General features: G+C 38.2%; 2 protein-coding genes across 13 annotated transcripts in view; both read right to left on the bottom strand.

Annotated features, from left to right (window-relative positions):
* Positions 1 to 3500: 3500 nt before the first annotated feature.
* On the bottom strand, positions 3501 to 7752 carry LOC121320276 (Bardet-Biedl syndrome 10 protein homolog). The gene is made up of 3 exons (XM_041258528.1): positions 7660 to 7752; positions 6309 to 6522; positions 3501 to 5496 (listed from the first exon to the last, which is right to left on the bottom strand). Exons 2-3 carry the CDS (start codon positions 6497 to 6499, stop codon positions 3501 to 3503), a joined length of 2187 nt encoding a protein of 728 aa, XP_041114462.1. The 5' UTR covers positions 6500 to 6522; positions 7660 to 7752.
* A 2770-nt stretch (positions 7753 to 10522) lies between these two features.
* LOC121320043 (oxysterol-binding protein-related protein 8-like) overlaps positions 10523 to 22420 on the bottom strand; it is a 103956-nt gene continuing 92058 nt past the window's right edge. For 11 of the 12 annotated variants that reach the window (XM_041258179.1, XM_041258191.1, XM_041258181.1 and 8 more), the window contains 11 exons: positions 21982 to 22080; positions 21710 to 21806; positions 20650 to 20748; positions 17525 to 17622; positions 17125 to 17214; positions 16707 to 16843; positions 16039 to 16224; positions 14389 to 14542; positions 13276 to 13381; positions 12816 to 12921; positions 10523 to 11902 (listed from right to left, as the gene is read on the bottom strand). In XM_041258179.1, the coding sequence (XP_041114113.1) occupies positions 11767 to 11902; positions 12816 to 12921; positions 13276 to 13381; positions 14389 to 14542; positions 16039 to 16224; positions 16707 to 16843; positions 17125 to 17214; positions 17525 to 17622; positions 20650 to 20748; positions 21710 to 21806; positions 21982 to 22080 (1308 nt within the window). In that variant the 3' untranslated portion in view covers positions 10523 to 11766. The remainder of the gene's footprint in view (positions 11903 to 12815; positions 12922 to 13275; positions 13382 to 14388; positions 14543 to 16038; positions 16225 to 16706; positions 16844 to 17124; positions 17215 to 17524; positions 17623 to 20649; positions 20749 to 21709; positions 21807 to 21981; positions 22081 to 22420) is intronic. The other variant, XM_041258184.1, reaches the window with a different exon arrangement.

Genomic DNA, 22420 nt, shown 5'->3' with positions numbered 1-22420 from the left:
TCTTCTGTGGGCCACAGCTGGCGCAAAGTAAATCCATAAAAAAAGAAATATGCCCTGTAAGTAAAGAGAAACACCAGCTCCATCTTTCATTAGAGAAGTTTTAATATTTCTGCAGAAGAGCTGTGAAAGTCCAATTAAATCCAGGGCCCATGAAGTCGCTAACTGTGTTCCTGTCTCTGTAATCAAGCTGCTGCAGTATATTTCACAGTTCAGCTTTGTTGTGACTGTGTGTGGCTTTTCAGAGTGGGAGAATCAAAACTGCTAAAGTAAAAAATACATGTAAAAATACATAATACATTTATTTTCAATGTCATTACATTCTTCAGAAAGACGGCTGTTGAAATCTGCTTTACTACTTTTTCACGGAATATTCCAGGAACTACTTGCAGCAGTTGGCAGTTATAGGTGACAACTATAAACTGAGCTATAGAGCTAAGAAATACCAACTCATTGTGTATATTATTATTGTTTATTTAGCAGACCCCTTTATCCAAAGCGACTTACAGAGACTAGGATGTGTGAACTATGCATCAGCTGCAGTCACTTACCACAACGTCTCACCAGACGGAACACAAGGAGGTTAAGTGACTTGCTCAAGGTCACACAGTGAGTAGGTGAGTGAGCTGGGATTTAAACTGGGGATCTCCTGGTTACAACCCCTTTTTTTAAACCACCGCACCAAGACATCTGCCTTCAGAAATTTATAGGGCATTATATCCTTTACAGTAAGAAAACAAACATTTCTTGTTCGATATAGCCTTTTTTAATTTTATTTATTTTGTATTCACAGCAGGGCAATGAGACATACATTGTGAGTGGGATGGGCTGCTATTGAATGCCGTCTGCAGCGGATCTCCCTCCCAGGCAGTGAGAATGGTTATGCTTCCCTAATCCTGCAATGAAAGACAGCTTTGCTGCAGCAGTTCTTTTATCTGCTGGTAATTCCATAGGGGATAAATGCACTGCTGAGCAAGCGTTCTACGCTCTGCAATCTTTGGATTACCTCTTACGGTTGTTAAGAACATGTTTTAAAAATGTATTAACACACCTCTCTAACCATGGTCAAGGTTTTTTTTTGCAAAAACAGACAGTTCAAACAATACCCAGGTCAATAAATGTTCTACCTTACTTTATATCTTATATGGTTTTCATAAATGTGTAAGTATTTGCCCAGTCTATTTTATTTTTTTACATTTATTTAATAAGTCAAAAAATATGCCCAGCTAATACATTTCAGTTACTTTTAGGAAGACCATCTACCAAAAAACAAAAAACAAAAGAAAAAAAAATAAAAAGCACTCAAAAGATGTGCTCCCAAACTGCTCAAGTCTTCACAGTCAGTCTTGTAGCTCTTAACTGCATGTCACTAAAATAAATGAATTGTGCTGAGAAATACTTCAGTGACCTTTTCAACTCATTTAAACACTGGAAAGAAAGGGCTGCCAAAAACAATAAGTAGCACAAAGTTCAAATATAACGTAGAATATAGAAGTCTAAATGCAGTACTTACAATCAGCCCACCTTTTCAAAGATATTTGCATTCATAAACCTCCCGTTTTTGTGTCACTACTTTCATTTAAGCACCTTTACTTTATTCACCCTGTGAAACAACCCGCACGATTTCTTACTGTTCCTTAAAAGCCAACAGTTACTTCATCTCTTCTATTGTCTCAACAACAAAGTGCTCTCAGTCTAGAGGGAATATTACAGGAGAACGGTTTCTAATTTTAGAATAAAATAACTTTGAAACAAATGTCAGTGTCCCAGTCTGGTTTTCATTCTTAGTTATAGGCCAGGGAGCAAATCATAAATTTAAAAATTCATTTTTTTTTGTTACTTTTGACATTTCACAGTAATTACCTAAATTGAAGATTTCAAGGTAACAAACTACTTTAAGACTTCTGTTTTATGTATCCTAAAAGCAAAAAAACAAAGAGAGAGAGATACTATACATCAACTATACCTAACTGGAACAGTGGTCAAATTTGACTTCCATTTTTCTGCTTATGTGATCTTCAGTAAAGTGACAGATGTGAACGTCTTCAATCTGTGCCTCAGGGACTTGTACGTTATGTACTGTTGGATGTATTTACAGAGTAAACATTCAGACTCAGAAAGGATTGAAGGCATTTGTTTCTCACAGTCATCTAGTTTTACATGTCCAGTACAACACAAGGAACCAATTCAAAATATTTTTAAATGGGGAAAATTGATTTTAGAAAAATAGAAAGGACTACAACAGAGAAAAAGTTGATGAATTTTAACTTACTGGATTAAATGACCAGATTGTGTTTTGTACAGCAAGCAAACCTAAAATCACTGCAAAGAAAGAAAATCTGCCAAATTTAAAATCTATGAATTAAAAGCAACATTGTGCCATGTTACTGCTATACTTCTTATAATCAAAGGAACTATGTTAAAAGAAAATGACATTTCAATCTGAAGAGTATGGAGGGAGATCACTGTCAAAAATATTCGTATGAACAAAAAACAAATCTGGACTTGTAATTAGAAGTACAAATCCAAACTATGAGTTCGACTCAAAAAAAATTCTGAGTACACATCAAAAATACGAGTACGACTCAAGAAAAGCTACGGCTACAAATCAAAAAATAACGACTACAACTCAAAAATTACAAGTTGTATAGAAGATGATATCACTGTCAAACATACGTCACAGAGGTCACAGGACAGGACTTTGAATAGGAAATGAAGCAGACTATACATTAAAGAATGTCACCCGAACTCTTGGGATTCCCATGATGCACCCTATCGGCGGGGACGGTAAAAAGGGGAAGTTGACTATCATGTGTATATAGATTTATCCAACTCCTAATTTTGTGAGTTGTACACATAACTATTTGAGTCGTAACTTTGTGATTTATACCAGTAGCTTTTCTTGAGTCGTATTTACAAGTACAATATTTTTATGCATACGCATATTTGACAGTGATCTCCCTCCTTAGAAGAGCCTCATTAATAGCAGAGTAATCTAGTATTGCACATCTAGCACAATCTGCCCTCAAGCTCACTGAATTAGACCAAGATTATAAGTGTCTTGTTAAGTTTCTAATGAGACAAATGGTTGGAGTGTGCGATTAACTATACAATACCCATGTCTATTGTATGAAAATACTAGTTAACTTTTACATCACCCTAGATTGCATCAGCCACTTATCCGTGGTTAACCTGGGATAAAAACACGTGGGTGATGCAGTAAAGGGAGATTCCCCGGTACCTTACACTTTAAAAACAACAGCTATATCGCAATAACCCAGTGGAATACAGGGTAATAAAATCAACCCTTAAGTTGATCAATACACACACACACACACACACACATATATATATATATATATATATATATATATATATATATATATATATATATATATATATATATATATATATATATATATATATATATATATATATATATATATATATATACACACACACACACACACATATATAGTTACAGGAAAACTAGCTATGTGGATTCACTCAACATCTTCTTTTTCCCCCTTTGTTGTGTTTTGAGTCTTTCTGTCAATACCAATCAAAGAGTCTATAGTCACCAGACTCCTTGCACACTGCAGTACTGAAACCAGAAGCTGGTATTTACAAGACACCGACTCTAGTAACCCAGGGCCATCACTTATACATCCCTTGCTTTGAATGTCATTTCTGACTTTGGTATAAACTTGTAGAAAATGTCTGTTTGTGCTTTTGGTATTGTAAATGTTCCTGGGAATGTTTAGCACAGCGTCTGCTACAAGGCTGCACGTTGTCTTCACTTCAGGCTGCAGGCTGTGCTGGGCGTACAGCCGGAGATAGTGGTGTAAGAGAAATTCAAAGCTGCCTCCTACTGGCAAAACACTGCCAGCTTCTATTAGGACATCTGCATGCTCCTGTGTGAGGGCACTGCCTCGGATATCCCTTTGCGTATTTTTAGCTGCAGTACTCTCTTTTTGAATGGCACAGCTACTGAAAGCACAACTATGTTGTCCAAATACACTGCCCATTTCTCTTGCTTTGTTCACACAATTAATGTTCCTTTGCTTTAAATGTTCATCCAAATTATCACCTGTGGTCTTGCATCCTGCTAAAATACCAGTCTGTGCATTCCTGATGTCCAAGTTCACATCAGCAGCAAGGCTGCTTTGATTTGCCTTTGGGTCCTCCCTTATAACACCCCTCTGCTCTTTATCACTGACCAAATTGCTGCTGGCACAAATTTCCTCAGTTGTAGGGCAGCAAATGTCATGTCTGTCACTGGTTTCATTAATTGTATCTTTAATACTATCTTCCTGAACAATTGTTTTCAAGCTGCAGTGGGTCAATACTTGATGGGCTTCGTTTGCATTAGCATTGTTTGAATTTCTGCTGCACAACCCCTGCCCTTGGCATAAATCAACAGGCTCAAATGCATGCTGCAGCATTTTCAAACCACCGTGAAAGGCAGAGACACACTGCTCGGTTAGACCAGGAATGGGCCCGCAAAGGATAACACAATGTGGGGAAAAATCACCTCTATTCATCAAACCAATGTGAGCATACCTATGGGCTCCAAGCAAAACAGGTTTGCAAAACACTGCGTTTGCCAGGTCTGTGTCTCTACTGTGAAGAATGTCCCAAGGTGATGAAAGAGGAGCTATTCCAGCAAGATAACAGAAGAGAGATAACTCATCAGCCTCTATACATTGCACAACAGATATACCACACAACTGTGCATGATAGAGGACCACATCAGACTGCTTTACACTGGATAATAATAATTTCACTTGGTTCTGTTGTAAAAAGTTCATTATTTCCTCCACTCTTTTAGCAATCCAGATGTTGGAAGACTGCAATTGAAAGTTGGAACGGAGGAGCAATGTTGTTCCAGCATCTGAAAGAGGAGGCTGGATTGGTTCTGTGACAACCAACACTTTTAACTGACCATCTGTCTGGCAGTAAACTGTGAAATCTCGGTGCAGCACCAGCCCTTCCAGGACCCTTGAACTCCCTATAGGAAAACCCTTCACTGCAGTGTGAAGGTCTAAAAAATGTCTGCAAATTAAATTCAGAGTCTGACCTCTTCCCCGATCACAGGTGCACTTAAAAAAGAAATCACAGGCCATCTCACTTAAAAACTTGCAATGAACATTTCCTATTTTGCCACAAAAATAGGCCTCCATAATTGACCCTATTTTGTCATTTGTCACAGTCATCTGATCACCTGTAAACAAAGATGTGACGTGCTGATTAAGGTGCTGCCTGATAATTTGATTCAAAACCTGTGTCTGAAATGTAAGCAGACAGTCGGTCACATGCTTCATCTCTTCACTTCGCTGTTTTGCTCTCCCTAAAAAGTTGTGACAGGTGGATTGTCCTGCTGTGCCCTTGTCTACCGAGGCTTGAAGTCCTCGAAGCAATGCAGACAGCAGTAAAATGAATGACTTGGCACCATCTCCAGTCACACCGCAGTGAGCAGAGACACAATCCACGATCATTCTGGTAGAAAAAAAAAAAAACAAAGCAAAGGGTTCTTAACTCATAGAAGCCAGAGTACTGGTACATTTGCTTTTACACTGTTAAGCAAAATTGTTATTTTTATTTATCTTTGTTATTTTTTTTTTTACTTAGATTTTAAAAGCAACAATCCAAAACAAATAAATAAAACACATAGAACAAAACTAAATTACTGTAAAGCTACAACAACAAAACATATATAATGCATTCCGTGTTATGTTAATAAATAGCTTTTCTAGAGATCGATTCAGAAATCATGAAAATGTGAGGAACAGCACACCCTAGGGAATTAATTTATTGATCTGTCCACTACGATGGTTCTTCAAGGTTATGTGCAATTCAAACACTCAGTCATAAATGTGAAGAAAATTTAATAAATACTGTAGCCCAGTAGACAAACACTTTAACAAGATGCTTTTGCTAGGTCAACTTATCTTGTCCTGGAATGCCCTCCAGTGTACAGGTAACAAATTACAACTCTGCTCATGATTATTCATCTAAATACTGTAGTAGTTTCTCTAGGTTTCTGTGTCAATCTGCCCTTTAGAGAGGACTGTATACTGATACTAAATCATTGCTGTATCTCAAACAGTCATGAAATATTATAAATCCAATCTTATAAATCTCATAAAGGACTCAAAATGGGTACTGTATGTTTTTAATATCATGTCATGTAGCAGACAGACAACATCATACTGATCTCTGGCCTTTTTCAGACAGGAAGGTTTTTGCCTGTGTTACTAACCACCAACTTCCTTTCTCACACTGACCCCCCAACTAAGTTTTCTGAATACCTGGCAATGGGATGGTCCAGAAGAAGTGAATTCAGTACCCTCTTTCCATCTCGTGTAACAAGTAATTCACCTGTGGCTTTAGTAAAAAGTACTTGGCCCCCATTCGGTCCAAAACATTGACAAACAATGGATTCCAAAGTTTCAGCAATCTGTATCAGAGTATCAATATCCAAAGAATGCACATGGTTCATTTTAGAATATCACATTTGTTGATCTAAAAAAAATAAAAATAAAAAGGGGTTCACAATTACTGATTTGTATGTTAATACAAAGAATACAGTATTTTGCATTCAGTAAACAACAAGTAAGCCAGCCATTTATCATAAAACAGCATACTGTACTAAACGATACTGCAGATTAATGCATAAATAAGTGTAGTGTACAACCCACTTACTGATTTCAAGACTACTGTAACCAACTTTAACTTCAGGCAACTATGAAAATACATTTTTGTTCATAATCAATCTGCACAGAGAATAAACAGGACCAGTGAAACAGGTTCAGAATGCTTGTCAGGGATATACAGTATTTAGTTAAACAAATGCTGTGTGTGTGTGAACGCAGGATTATGTGTTGTATTACATTTGGATGTGTAATCTCTCAATATAACATGCCAAGGATGGATAAAAAAAAATTAAAAAAAACACTGTACTTGATTCTACTTAAAGGCAAAATGTTGAGTTATGCATTTATTAGGGAGTACTGAACTAGATGTGACTCTTACCAGTCCTGTTTATTCTTGGGGGACTGATTCAAACTGGATCAAAATGAGAAAATATCATAGGAAGATATAAGTGGAGGCTGACCTTTGGCAGTGAAAGCTGTTTAAAAGTGACATCTTTGGTAACAACAGTATTGACCTTTCCAAGCAGAAGCTTCAGTGTTAATCATTCACACAGGTTAGGTGGACACAAAACATTAATAAGCCTACAATGGCTACTGGTATATAGTTTCAATGGCTGTTTCCCATACTATTAAAACAGAGTCCAATCTTCATTCTGGCTAACATTAATGGAACTTTATGATAATTATACAATATATATTCCTAACATAACAACACATACAGAAATTAATCCCCAAAAGTGTTTCTACTCCATTTAAATTATTAAATGAAACTATTACAAAACAACCACGGTATTCTAATTTTTTTATCTTTAACACTGGGAGTAATGGGGAGGTCTTGTGTACATATTAATACCATTATTTACAAAGAAACCAACGTCGTTTTTTGTTTCTTTTTTTTTTTTTTTTTTTACACAGATTTTGTGAAAAATTATTTCTGCCACAGCCATTAATCAGTATCTATTGGCTGGCAGAACAGGTTGGAAATCGGCAGTTCTGCAAAACTCACCTCGGTAAAAATGACAGGGACCGACCCAGCGACCTTTAACTTAAAAATCCAAACACTGTTGATCAGTAAAAGATTTCTATCAGAAACTAGGTTGGGAGGCTAAGGAAGTGTCACAAGAGAAAAAAGTGTGTTAAAATGCATCCCGATACACTCGTTTTAAACACAACCTTTCTTCTATAATTCACATATTCTAAATATAAATAGACAGCTATACTTACGCAATCTTCAATTCCACATCTAACGAACATATTCGACCTTATTTCTAGTCCGAAACAGAGGTTTTGCTTAAGTATTGTCGTTTTCTTTAAACAGCTAGAAATCTCGCCCACTGACACAGCAACGCGCCCTTTCTCAAACAAGTTATATCTCGTAATTTAGCAGTAATATTATTGCCTAAACGTTGCGTTTTTATTAATATGTACATGCTTTATATTAAATAAAAATAATAATAATAATAATAATAATAATAATAATAATAATAATAATACATCCATTCACATTATGGAAACTCACCGCAAGAGGTTCCTTTTTGCTTTCCCATCAAACACACTTCCTCGTTTACATTTCTATCAGAAACAGAAAAGCGTTGAGCGTTCTGCTGTATCCTAGAAACACCACTCTTCCGCTTCCTGTCAAGTGAAAGACTGAGACAGGAAGGAGTTTCGATTGTGTGCAGAATTCAAAGACGTGAGATATTTGTAGATTATTTTTTCCTGAGCAGTGCTTTTTCTTCTGTGTATATCACTAGTTTTTCATATCGCCGTCTTAAATGCGGTAAAATGCTAAAAGTATTTTTCAATGTCATTAAATACAAATTAAAAAAAAAAAAAAAACACTACTAGGCTACCCTTCGGACCTACAACTACAGTACATAAATGCCGTCAGCACTTCTTCAAAGGCGTCAACAAAATGTTTTACAAAAACAAACAAACAGACAATACAAATATGAAACTGTGTGCGCTCAGAAAGTTTTCTAAAATAAATACGCAACACGATTTGTTGATGCAGTGACGGTGTGCTGGCATTAAGTTAACAGCATTCATCATAGTAGCCAGACACAAGTATATGTCATGTTACCGGTAATTAAAATCTTGGTGGAATTCAACTGTTCCTCGAATAAACTAAACTGTTTTTGTTTTTTCGGGTTATAAATGCAGTCAAATTGAAATAAATGAAACTCTTGACTTTATGATCATGTGGCCAAAGTAGGTGCCTTATGATTGAACATGTGTCAAATAGACTTACTTCAGAGAACACCATGGTTTCTACTAATAGATGTTTATAGTTTTATGACTATTGATTTCTTATTTTTTAGCTGCTAATAGGTATGTATTAATGCTGTTTAACTAACTACAAAATTACAAAACAGTAACTTTGTTCAAGTGAATTGAAGAGGGGACTATAGGGTCCATCAATAAGATCACAGCATTCCCAGATTAATGATATCATAACATTCTCAGGTCAATAAGATCACAGCATTCCAAGATCGCCAAGATCACAGCATTCCCAGTGGTTCAGATCTGAGCTGGGCGACAGCAAGTATACACCATGCATCCTGTATTTATTGGTTGTTACAAGCTATTGTGAGACAAGTGCTGTGGACTTTCCTTTTTAAAGAGTAAGACTCTTACATTTTTTTTTTTTTTTTTTTTTTTTTTACAGTACATTTACATTTTTATGATTTTTGCACTCCTTATGAGTGATTCTTTTCCAGTTATTAATATATTGTATTTTGTGATAAGATTGTGTTAAGGTGCTTTAACTATGGGTTAAGGAGTGACCCTTCTGTTCTGGTTGCCCTCCATAGACAGAGGTAAGGTAGTCATCTCCAACACTGCTGTACCATGAATGGGACTTTGTGGCATTTGCCTATTGCTCTGTACTGTGTCTATTTGCAGAGCACAGCAGAGATTCATAATACACATGTAATCAACAAAAGCATGTTTATAACGAAGGGACACCACAGTGTACAATTTGCAGGTTCTAGCATTCTTTCTGAAGTATCACATTGAAACAGCTGGAACTATGCACAAACAAAACCATTTAAAAAACAAAGATGCAATAATGCCAATGAAAAGATTTATTTTGGTGATGTGTTAAAATATAATACAGTAGATTATAAAAGCTTACAAGAAGTGTTTTACAAATAAATAGTCAATGTGAGGACATACACAGGCTTGGCATTTACATACATTGATGGGTCCCACATTGTTAAATAGAACCTCTATTTAAAAAAAAAAAAAAAAATACTGATGGTTTAAAATTATAATCTATAAACGACAATCATGTGGAAAACAGTTACAAAACCATTAGATAACAAAAAATATATATATTATGGAAATAAAACAGACAATTGCCTCTCTTTGAAGGTGCCTTTTCAGTTAACAATGACAGTAAACTAATAAACGTAGAAAATTAGGCTGCAGTGGCAGGAATAAATGATGAGGAATTGTGCAGGTGAAACAGAAACGCACAGCCATGGTCATGTTCAGACTTCTCAAAGGCTTTTTATGGCACAACCACATGACAATATATTCACCCTTCCCCCAGTTAGATCCATCCTAAAGGCACTGATCAGCAATAGTTCATTACAGAATTCTGAATTCTCACTTTCAGCGACGAGAACTGACATGCAGAAAACTTCAAAATAACAAAAGCAATGAGCACTAAGGTGATCTTCACCGATTCGGTGCTCCAAGAGATGTGCTTACGGACCAATAGAAATATTTCTTTGTTAAAAAGTTTACGCACAGTAACACAGCGTATTTACACTCACTGTACCAGCGCTCCATGTCTCTCTTCTACAAGTGGCATTTGGCATTTTCTACGAGCTTGCACTATCTTTTGTTTATGCGTCTATAAGTTATGTGTCTATAAGTTATGTACAATGCAAGGAGTGCTTTCTAGTAGCTGCTAAATTAGAAACAATTTGTTGTCCTGCAGGCCTGCATTTCCATACATTTCAATATATTTCCATTTCTACTTATCTGTGTTACAGAAACACCCAGCATTACCTAAGAACTGATTAAAAAAGCACCCTTTTCAGATTGCTTTCCTTTTTCTTCTCAAACGGTGTACCAAACTGATCTCAAAAGGATTATTCTGACATTCAAAATACATGTTAGGGAAAATATGCAGCTCTGGAGAGCTAATGACCAAGTGGTTTAAAAAACATGTGCTTAACTCTCACAAGTTCCTTACTGCGCTGCTGTAAATTGTCTTGTTTTCCAGACTACAGTAGAACCGCCATGTTCCAAACAGATCATGAATAGAGGCTGTTTATGAGTCTGAAGTGTCTGTAACATTTCCAGTGATTTAATATATGTGCAAGGCCTACAGATTTAATTTGAGGAATAACAACAAAAATGTAAACCAGGAGGCCTGTGTTTAACTGTCTGATCTTTATGTCTTTTACAGCAGCCAGGAGTCATGTGTCTGATCTCAAGTAGTTTGAGGTTGACTGGCCAGTTTGTAAGTATGGGGTCCCTAACTCTGAGGTTCTGCTGTGTATTGAAAGCCAGTTTATCAAGCCCCATCACATTAGGCACATGACTTCATATTTGGTATGTACTGACACTGCCATTATCCATCCTAAAGAAGATTTAAGGGGCAGGTTGGAATTATGCTACATACAAAGTGTTGCCCTTGTTCTTGGCCAGCTTCCTTCAGCACTGTTCAGTCCTAGTGCACTGGAATCTGGTGAGATCCAGAACACTCTGTTTCTGTAATGAAGGCGTTACCTGAATTGTTTGTCCAGTTGACTTTGTTTCTTACATGTCTTACTCAACAATCTGCAAGTGACCAGGTGGTGTACTTTTAATTCATTTTCCCCCACACAGGATCTTAGAGATATGTCAGTAATAAACTGAAGGATCCACAATCATTATTGTATTTGCCTGTCTTGACAGCAAATTGTACATTACCTATAAATAATACCTTTCCCCCCCATTTTGGTTCCCTGTACTAATTTACAGAATTCTTATTGTCTTCTCAGGAGCTGTTAGTGGAAAGGACAGCACTGCCACAGACAAGTCCTTCTGCTTCTCCCCACATCTCCTCCGGCATCTATTCCTCCTTTCTCTCCAGCTCAGGTTTGGAGCAGCCTGGCTACTTGAACATGAAGTTCATGAAGATCTGGACGAAGATGAGGAGGAAGATGATGATGTAATCCCTCTGCTGCAGGAAATTGCTCTCTGGTGGAGGCTGGCCTGCAAGGGCACGACTTCGGAGAGCAGTGATGCTTCTGAAAATTAAAGATGAAACAGTAACAAAAAAATATATATTATCTGATGTGTGGGGGTTTGCCTAACCAAAATACTTTTCCAGTCAGCCAAGAGGAGTTGGGCAATAGAAAACAAACCATACTGGGAGTTTTCAAAAGACAAGAGGATGGTTCTGTGTGTGTAACCCAAAAATAATTAATGAGTGACTGACTGACTGACTGAAGACAGGACCGTCACATACCTCTAAAACATGAACAACCAACAACAATGAACTGTTATTATTATTTAACCACAGCAGACATATATGGAAATAGGCCCATATGCACATTTTATAGTTACTGATTGCTGTATAAGGCACTGAAACTAAAGAGTTAAGTGAGTGGATTAAATCCATCATAATTTGGAGTCATTTAGACTTGCTGTGCTCAAACGTTTAAAAAAAAAAAAACAACACCTTAACCTGAAAAAATAATGAAATAAATATAATATTTACACTAACTGGGATTAATATACAGTATTCACGTTTTGTAATACCAACGCATAAAACATCCCATCAGCTTGCCTAACCTTTACCTATATATTACATTGCTTAGCTGTATTTCTAAAACATATCACAATCAGAGCAGAAGGAAAAGAGAATTGAAGAATTCAATTATCAAAGTGTTACAGTACTGTGTGTACTAACCTCACCTCCCTTTAATTCAATAGATTAAGAGAAGGTCAACGGAAAGCCCTATAAAAACTTAAGCTACTTTATTTGAGTACTGTGACTTTGTTACATGCTCAGGTTGCATTAGGATCACCACAGACAATAACATAGGACAAGGAAATCCTGTACACCACATGTTCCACAACAAGCATTGGCTTTTTATTAGACAACATGAAATGCAAACAAACAGTATTATTAAAGAATAAGAATTCTCTTTCTCTTACCTATTAATTTCCTCTTGGGTGTGTTTAATAGAGTCAATGGCACTTTGAAGGTCATTGAGGTCGGCACCTTTTTTCCTTAACCTTGCACTGTGCTTTATTTTGTGTCCTGAAATAAAAATATTAAAATTGTAGATCAGAGCAAAACTAACTCAAAACAACATCTACTTTTCTGTGAGGCATCACAGGTTTCCTACACAGCCTGCAAACTTTTTAAATATATCTTAACCAATTATTATTTCACTTTATCTGGATTTTGTCTCTGTTGTATGAGGAAAGGTATACACAAGCACATCAAAACAGCCTTTGTTTAAATGAAATACATCCTGTGACTTTTACAACCCTTTCTGCTCCTCATCACCAGTGCTAGTGTTACAGCTGAACCTGGGCTGCCCTGTTCCATTGCAGTCTGGGACAGGCAGCATTGCTGATGCACACTGGAAAGAGGCAGAGGTTTCCTTACTTTCATTGCCTGAAGAATCACGTTGATCAGGTTCGGGGGAGGAGCCGCCACTCTCCACACTTTCCGGCTGATCAGTTTGCTTGCGCTTTCTTTTAGGAACAGTGACCTGCAATGCATCAATTACCAGCAATAAAGGACATCTGCAAAATCCAAAAAGGGCTGTAAAAGACACACATGCTGCACACGATCGTTTGACCAGCCTTGCAGCAAAGCATGCAAGCGTGCCTATTTGTGACATTTTGTGGATGCTGTAGTGCCCATGTTTCATGGAAATGGATTGTCAAACAACAAGGAACAAAAAGTTATCCTTATACAAGACTGGGTGGGGATGGTGCAAAAATAAGAGAATAGAGTATAACGTTCATATTTTTTACTGCCCCCTTTCCTTTTCCATGAAGTTGTTTTATTAATTTCTTCTATAGTTTGTATAAGATGAGTTGTGAGGGTCAGACATTAATGTTTGAACTGCCTTTTGATTTCCTTGTACCCAATACATTGAGTTACCAGATGTAAAAGTAAAGTTTCCTTTTACAGCCGTGCACTAGATGGCGCTATTTTATTTATTATTTTTATTTATTTGGTTGGGACCATGTACAATTAAAAACATTCATGAATAAACAAGCAGTGCATTGTACACCTGATTTAGCCAAAGCTAATTTTCATTGGTAGTCCCAAAAACTAAATAAAACTAAACATATAAAACAACGATAATAACAATAAAATACAATAAAGAAATCAACAGGGAGGGGGACTAATAAAACAATAAAATACAATTAAAAATACAAATAACAATAATTAAAAAAAAATAACTTAACAATAAGAGACAAATAACTCTACAGAGCTTGCTGATCTATCCTTTATACCTGCTGGGTTTCTATAGGGAACAAGGAGGTCAAAGAGCAAATTAGAGACCAAGGCAGTTATACCTAAATGACAATCTTCAAATTCAGATCAAACAGACTATGTACAGAACAAAAAGAAAAATGTATTTGAATAAATCACAAACATCTTAAAAAGGGGGCTGTAAAAAAAACAAAAAAACTAAAACTGCACTGTGCGAGCAACAGCGAGATTGAAGCAAATGCTCTAGCCAACAGAAATGCACCAACCTACCTGGCATTTGCAATTGTCCCGCCTTGCCCCCTGGTTACTGAGACTAATTACACTCCCAGAACGTACCATAGGTGTGCGGTGCCTGACTTTTGTCTGGATCCAACCCTCTTTCTCAAACTGTACCATATCATTCAGAGGATCCCAAGGTCGGGTACTGCACAAAACAACAATACAAGGTTAACAGAAGTCCTCCGGCTAGGCATATTCCTTCAAATTCAAGTGCTGTTTAAACCAATTTTTTTTTTTCAAAAAAATGGCCTGCGTCTCAAATTCGAGTACAGTATAGAGAGGCGTGTGTTTAAAATCGCCAACAAACGATGCAACAGCCCGAGTACACAAACAGGAACGTGACTGACTGCCAGTTGAAGGGTTCCGTAATAGTTATCCTGTGGAATGGACGCTCTCCTCCTCGATGTAAACAAAGCAAGTTTTCATTCAGCGCCCGCCTGTGTAGCTATGGCTGTGGTGCAGGAGCTTTGAACTGGCACTGCTGCTGCATTCTTAAACAGGCGTAGGCTCCCCGGGCACGCCCCCCAGCCAATCAGGACGTCCCAATCAGCTGAGCTCTGGGCAAGCCTTCCTGTTTACCACAGCAGCAGTGCAGCTGAACCAGCGAGCAGGGTCATCCCTATCACAAAGCATCATTAGTTTCCTGAGGAATTCGAAGAGAAGCTTTTACAATTTCAGTGTTCCGTTATTAGGCTCAGTAGTAATCACACCCCTGTATTTTTCTGCTTGCCAAGCAATACCACAGTTCACAAAAGGGAGAAAAACATGTGAGCAATAACAACTGGAAATGAGAAGCAGCTCATAACTGTAATGCTCTGTGTGAGAGCAGACTGAAAATGAGAAGCAGCTCATAACTGTAATGCTTCGTGTGACAGCAGACTGGAAATGAGAAGCAGCTCATAACTGTAATGCTCTGTGTGACAGCAGACTGGAAATGAGAAGCAGCTCATAACTGTAATGCTTTGTGTGACAGCAGACTGGAAATGAGAAGCAGCTCATAACTGTAATGCTCTGTGTGACAGCAGACTGGAAATGAGAAGCAGCTCATAACTGTAATGCTCTGTGTGACAGCAGACTGGAAATGAGAAGCAGCTCATAACTGTAATGCTCTGTGTGACAGCAGATGACTCCAAACTGCCTCCACACATCGTTTTCTTATATGAGTAAATGCATCTATCTTTGATTTTTTTTTTTTTCGAACAAATACGGTACTTTCCGGCTAACCTGTATAAACTCCAGAAGCCCTGAAATACAATAAAAGTACTGGAAACTAAATACATAAGCATTTGCAATGCACGTGAAAGTCCACAGATGTCCCCTTTTTGTAGCAAAGCTGGGGTAATCTATTCACAGTTTTAACTCACTAATTCAAGTTTCCCCTGATGATTTCATGATTTAGAAATTCGATTCCAGGTGGATTGTAACCGTGGAAAAACCACTTATCCATTTTTTTCAAAGGGTGTAAGTTTAGGATGTACTTTTCATATTTTTCTTTCATGCAAGCAAAACAAAATAAGTTCAAAAAAGTGACTTATCCAAATTCAGCTTTACAACTAGGTAAAAAAAAAAGACCCACCCCCCTCCCCCAGACAAAATGTGGTGCTGGATGTAGTGGGCTGCCCTGTGCTTGCCCGTCCTTACTCTGCATATCTATACTGCCACTCTCCTGTGATGGGGTCCTGCTCAAACAGCCTGCATTTCCACTCCTCGCACTTGGCTTTCCTCTCCCGGGTCGCCTTCCTCTGCGCTTCCTCCAGGATGTACTTCTCGTTGGTGGCTTCCACCTGGTCTTTGTTATGGATGGCTTGGGTAACGTGCTGCCACAGTCTGATCAAAGGAGAGCATGAAACAGAGAAAGGGCATCAGTAGAATGAGAAAACAGCTTTGTTCCAAGAGGGCGCTTTCATCCCAGTGGATTGGCAATGGCAACCCCGCTGTCAATGAATCGCACTGCAGTTTACGCAGCTACACTGAAAAACAAAAAGGATTTCAAAAAAGGATCAGCCTTGCTATAAAGTATTTGCATAATCCTACAGCATACTCTCAAAGCAGGTTTTTTTTGTGTGTTTAAAGCTATGATTACAATAGTTATATTGAAGAACCTGAAGAATCATACATTACTCCACAAGCCTATATACTGTCAGTGTGCCACTGGAGTATGCTACAGGCAATCATACGAACGGTTTGCGTATTTAAAATCACAGTTCCTCATCTTGGCCATAACCGCTCAATTGGCAATGCAGTCTGTCAGCTGCACTGAAGCCTCAAAGCACTCAAGCCTCCTGTGCATCTGCTGCCCGATCCCTCACTTTTCCGATTCCCAGTCCTCTTGCTCCTCGGTCACCACGGTGCACCTCGTCAGCCGGCTCTGCCTCAGCTCAGGAGTCGGATTCCAGAACGTGTCGGAGATTCCGGTCTTTTTATCGTGGATGATGACCTCACTGTCCTATATAACAAATGTAGCAGGAGCTTCAGAGTTACTTGTGGCTTCTATAAAACTATTTTACAACAAAACACTGCACATTATACAGTACTGTAATTCTATTTGTCAACTTTTACTTATAGTTTTAAGCAATAATTCCCACAGCGATACTATAGGTTATGGTTCGATTGAGTGTTTTAGGGCCATTGACTCATTACTATATTCAATAGGCGGTCTGACATCATAGCGATTGAAAAATCTCTCAGTAAATGATTCACCATAAACATTCAAATGGAAACACTCACCCAGTGGCCCTCCAAAGTAGCCAGTACTTCCTTGCCAAGTTTGATTTTTCCAGATATTTGGTTAACACTGTCGTTGTTGCCTAGAAACGGCTGTGAAAAGATTCAGCTGGTTACTTTCATTAGTAACTGAAAACAGCTATTAAATTACAAGCAGATTCAACCCTGCCAGCCACAGAAATCACTAAGAACTACTTCTGTGTGTGTGTGAATTTGGGTCACGATGAGCACATTAACTGGATTTGGCAAGCACCTCAGCTGAATGAACGTATGCCAGCACAGTTCTTTTAAACACACAGGGATACATTCAGTACGCTTTCGCCATGCTTTTCTACATTTTCTTTTTGTTCTTATTTCTTTCAATGCATTTTGATCTATCTCAATCAGCCAAGCACACAATTACCTTTAGTTTGAATTCAAGCAAAGCGCTGTATCCCGTTTTCTCACACATGATGTTTATCTGCCCTCCAAGCTCCAGAGTCAATGTACCATAAAGAATTCCTTTAAAAAATAAACAAATATATTCACAGCATTCAGCATCATGCTGTTTGAAGATCATACATCTGTATTGGGCACAAGGAAGGAGGATCAAACATCATTTTAACACAAGACTCCAGAGATACATGCCCATTTTTATTTATTTTTCAGTATATGCTATTTTTGGCCCCCTACCACACCAGGTAAACTGTACGGTTATGGCCAAAAGTTTTTCATCCCCCTGTAGAATTAACTAATTTTGCATTATAAAGTCGAATGAAACCTCCTGAACAATGTTACGTTAGCATATTGAAAACATGCCACTTTGTTGTTTTCCATATACTTAGTGTTCCGCGTTTCCAGTTTATTCCAAATTTAACCGAAATTAATTATACCTGATTTTTGTCTGTTATGAAATATTTTCCCGGTACTATTTACTAGGAAATACACGATATTTTGATTAAAATGCTGTTTATTTTGACTCTGACACTGTAATAAGCAGCCCTACACTGTATCCTAGGATACAGCAGATGTTTAGACGTCAGAGGCTCAAATGACGTTCAAACGTGGTTTTCTGTTACTTCACAAACACATGATCACCTGATTGTCAAATCAGTGCCAATTAAAGTCAAATTATTGTGGCAATTGCTGGGCATAGTAACTACTAGCTTGATCAAAAACTAACTTGAAACACTTGCACAAAAACATATTTTTAGTGGATGAGTGTTGGGGAGAAAACATAAGTCAGTTTATAAATATACAAAAGAAAACAAATGTTTCGAAGTATACAAAAAGCAAAAATAGCAGAAGTGGGTCAGATGAGGCAGAGGATGTATAGAGCTGCAAATACTACTGCATTGAGGTACATGTTCACGTTGATAATAAAGAACATACTGAAAAATAAGCGACACAATAAACTAAAACGAAGTGAACCGAGAGGCAAGCAATCCATGTATGCAGCTTTTACACATGCTTTACTAAAAAGAGAGCGCAGAATGACTGTGTGAATGAGTTTGTCAGAGCGCTGTGCTTTGCTGGACAGACACTGTTTACTGCAGAGAGGTATGTATTGGTGACTGTGTGACAGTACCGTCCATCAGCTAAAACACTGCCTAACACCAACAAGCTTAATCGTAAATATTTGACAAAAATGGTGATGCTTTAGTTAGTAAACTTATGAAACGCATTGATGGAAAAGTCCAGTGTGATTTTTGACATGTCTCCTTATGGCTTGCACCACCCAGTTCTGTCAATTTTATTTTCTTTTTATGAACCTGGCTTGTTTTGTGCTGATGTCATGTTCATACCTTCTGTGATACTATTTCCATCAGCTCAGCGATTGCCCAAATGTTTGCAAAGTATTAGCTAACTTGCTTCAACTCAGTGACGTTTGTGGGTTTTCCAGCATAAACTGCTTGTTTCAGGTCCTCTACAACATCTCAATGGGCTTTAGGTCTGGATTTTGACTAAGCCATTCCAAAACTTTAAATTTCTTGTTCTTCAGCCATTCTGATGTACTTGCTTGTGTGTTTCGGATCATTGTCTTGCTGCATAACCCAGCTGCGCTTCAGCTTCAGCTCACGGACGGATGGCCTGACATTCTCCTGTAGAATTCTCTGATACAGAGCAGAATTCATGGTTCCTTCAATGATGGCAAGTCGTCCAGGTCCTGATTCAGCAAAGCATCCCCAAATCATGACACTACCACCACCATGCTTGACCGTTGATATGAGGTTCTTACTGTGGAATACAGTGTTTGGTTTTAGCCAGACATAACGGGGCCCATGTTAGCCAAAAAGTTCCACTTTTGACTCATCTGTCCATAGAACATTGTTCCAGAACTCTTGAGGATCATCCAAGTGCTTTTTGGCAAACTTGAGACGAGCATTCATGTTCTTCTTAGTGAGCAGTGGTTTCTGCCTTGCCAATCTGCCATGAATCCCATTTTTGCCCAGTGTCTTTCTGATGGTGGAGTCATGAACACTGACCTTAGCCGAGGCGGGAGAGGCCTGCAGATCCCTGGATGTTGTTCTAGGGTTCTTTGTGACTTCCTGGACGATTTTACGCCTTGCTATTGGAGAGATTTTGGCAGAACGGCCACTCCTGGGAAGATTCACTACTGTCCCAAACTTTCTCCATTTGGGCAATATGGCTCTGACTGCGGTTTGGTGGAGCCAGACCCTTAGAAATGGCTTTGTAACCCTTTCCAGACTGATAGGCATTAACAACTTTTTTTCCGGAGGTCTTCAGGAATTTCTTTTTATCATGGCTTGATGTGCCTCTAGAACCTGTGTGCTGACGACTTCACTCTGATGGTAAGGGCCAAAGTTAGTCAGATTTATATTGGGCAGGGCTGGCCCAAATCAGGCCTGATTATTAACAAAAGTATTCAAACAGTTGAGCCTAATTATCCCTTTAATTGGGTTGAGTTAACTAGGGCGGCAATAACTTTTTCACACCTGAAGATTGCATGTTTGATCACCCTGCACACCAAACAAGAAAGAAGCACCAAACATTGGTGTTATTTTTCTTTCCGAATCCCTCTATATACTACTACAACCCATAAAAAGATCTGACCAAATTCAATGTGAAAAATGTGCAAAATGCAGAAAACCAGACAGGGGGCAAATACTTTTTCACAGCACCGTACATGCCCATTTCTATTTCTTTTTCAGTATACACTATTTTCGCTGTAACTGTAGGTTCTACCAAGTGGCAACAAGATTAATTTTGTAAGGTCCTACACCAGACCCCACATCGCTCAGCCCCCATGCTTTTACCACTGAGATACTTCAGCTTCTATAGTACAGACAATTTTTTTCCAATTAATCAAAAAAGCTCCTGGCACAGCTGGTGATAACCATGGCAGCTGCATTCGGATACTTTCTTCAAATGTGCTGGGACCATGGATACATCTCTATATCAGGCAAACTAAAGCCATGATTCAGCTTCTCTCCTGTCCAAGAGAAGCAGATGGCTCAGGCAGAGACACAGTGTACATGGCATGTTCAAAAATGTGGTTCCATCCCTTCGACAGAACAGGAGGTATACCTTTGCAATGAGCATACGGCATATTCATCACATAATCCTCTCCCCTGTTCAGGAAAGTTAGTCTGGCTTCTCCGTCCAGTATGGCAGATAATGAGTTACCTGCAAGAAGAAAAGATTTTCTGAGTAAATCCCTTGAATGACACCAATGACTTGCATTATTGCATTGACATGGTGCTATTACAGATTCTATTACAAGTGAAACTTCTCAGCTATTAATTCTCATTGGGATCGTTCGATAACACTACACGATACAGGGTCCACTAGAGGACTTATCGAGCACATTTCAGGGCAACAGTCTCCCTCACTAGTACAGAAAACTAAGCCGTCTCTCTTTGACTCCAGAAGACTTGTCTCCTTGTACAATCGATGCTTCTTGTAGTTATTGGGTAAATATACTAGCGGTGCAGGATTTGTTGCTACTCATCTGTATGCTTACAGGTTCATCTTTAGTTATTTTGAATGCAACTTATTATATCCAAGCACATTTACAAACATTCCAGTACATCCTATGTGACATTCATTCAGTTAAACCAGACACTTGACCAAATGACCAGAAAGTTGTCCCAAACCCTGAAATATTTCAATTGGTTAAACGCCTACAATTAATAGGATTGACAGTATAATGCCTTCTAGTGCTCATGAGAAAACAGAAAAGAGGCGTATTATACAGCAAACACAGTATAATTAGGAGTTCACACAGAGAGACCTTTTAATGTTATTTGCTCTACTCTAATATTCATAGAATAGTATAATCTAGTGCAGGACAGTTGAGCATCTGTGTATGAGCACACAGGCTGGGTTTAAACTTGCAAAACTACAATGCGTACATGAATCGAACACTAAGAGCTGCAGCAGGAAGCAATGTAGTGGCTGTGACAAAGCTTCCATACAGCAGTCAATAGGAGGTCCACTGAATGGTCATCAATTAAAGGTTTCTGAAGAGGGTGCTGCAGCATTAATCAAATGAAAGGACAGTCATACAAAATGACAGGGGTAGTGTGAACTATGGGGATAGTCACACACATGCATAACCTTTGTAGAATATATAAAATGAACTCACCGTAAAACTTTGATTTGGCCAGGATGCTACCACTGAGGCAAAACCCATCTTTTCTATTACTTACATAGAAGGCAGACACTGGCGGATGATGGGACACCTATTGAGCACACAACACACAGCACTTGAATGCATTGCAAGCGCGTATGAGAGAAATTCTGCACAGCACACATCGCACTAACAATGAGAAACAACATTTCATATCAGAAAACACCAAGAAAAAAGCTTTTCAAAGTAAATCATACCCAAGACATTTTTAAGGGTATTTTTGTTACCTGTTCAGAAATGTAAAACGTCTTGCTGTTTGTCTGGGGATGAATCCACAAACATCTGAATGTTTCACCAAGAATTGGATTGTAAGGTTTCTTCAGTCCCTGAGAACAGAAAGCAAAGGAAGGGAACCTTATTCAAATGAAAACACCTATGGTGAAATTCCAGATTCAACTGAAGAATGTTTTTAAATATAGGAAGACGAAATTGGAATTACTTATAACAGCTATATATAAAAAAAATAATAATTTGAATGTTTTTTTTCTAAAAATCGTCCCTCAATCGTTGCTTGGGCGTTTAGCACATCCTCCTGTAAACATGCAGAAAACCCCCCATGTTATTAATAATTACAAAACAGACATTTTACTGTTTGTTGTACTGCTTAGTTGCAGATATTTAGATCAATTTTAAATGCTGCAGAAAAGCCCATCAGGCCAACATTAA

This window comes from Polyodon spathula, chromosome 8, assembly GCF_017654505.1.
Source record: "Polyodon spathula isolate WHYD16114869_AA chromosome 8, ASM1765450v1, whole genome shotgun sequence".
In the NCBI taxonomy this organism is placed as follows: domain Eukaryota; kingdom Metazoa; phylum Chordata; class Actinopteri; order Acipenseriformes; family Polyodontidae; genus Polyodon; species Polyodon spathula.
The sequence above is the reverse complement of the archived record's forward strand: the minus strand, read 5'-3'. Positions and strand labels throughout refer to the sequence as shown.

Bases quoted from the DNA above. Each gene is read 5' to 3' on its own strand.
- LOC121320276 (XM_041258528.1), bottom strand. From the start codon at position 6,499: ATGAACCATGTGCATTCTTTGGATATTGATACTCTGATACAGATTGCT. The intron at 5,497-6,308 runs GTATTCAGAAAA...TTTTTCTACCAG, and splicing joins CTGGACCATCCCATTGCCAG to AATGATCGTGGATTGTGTCT.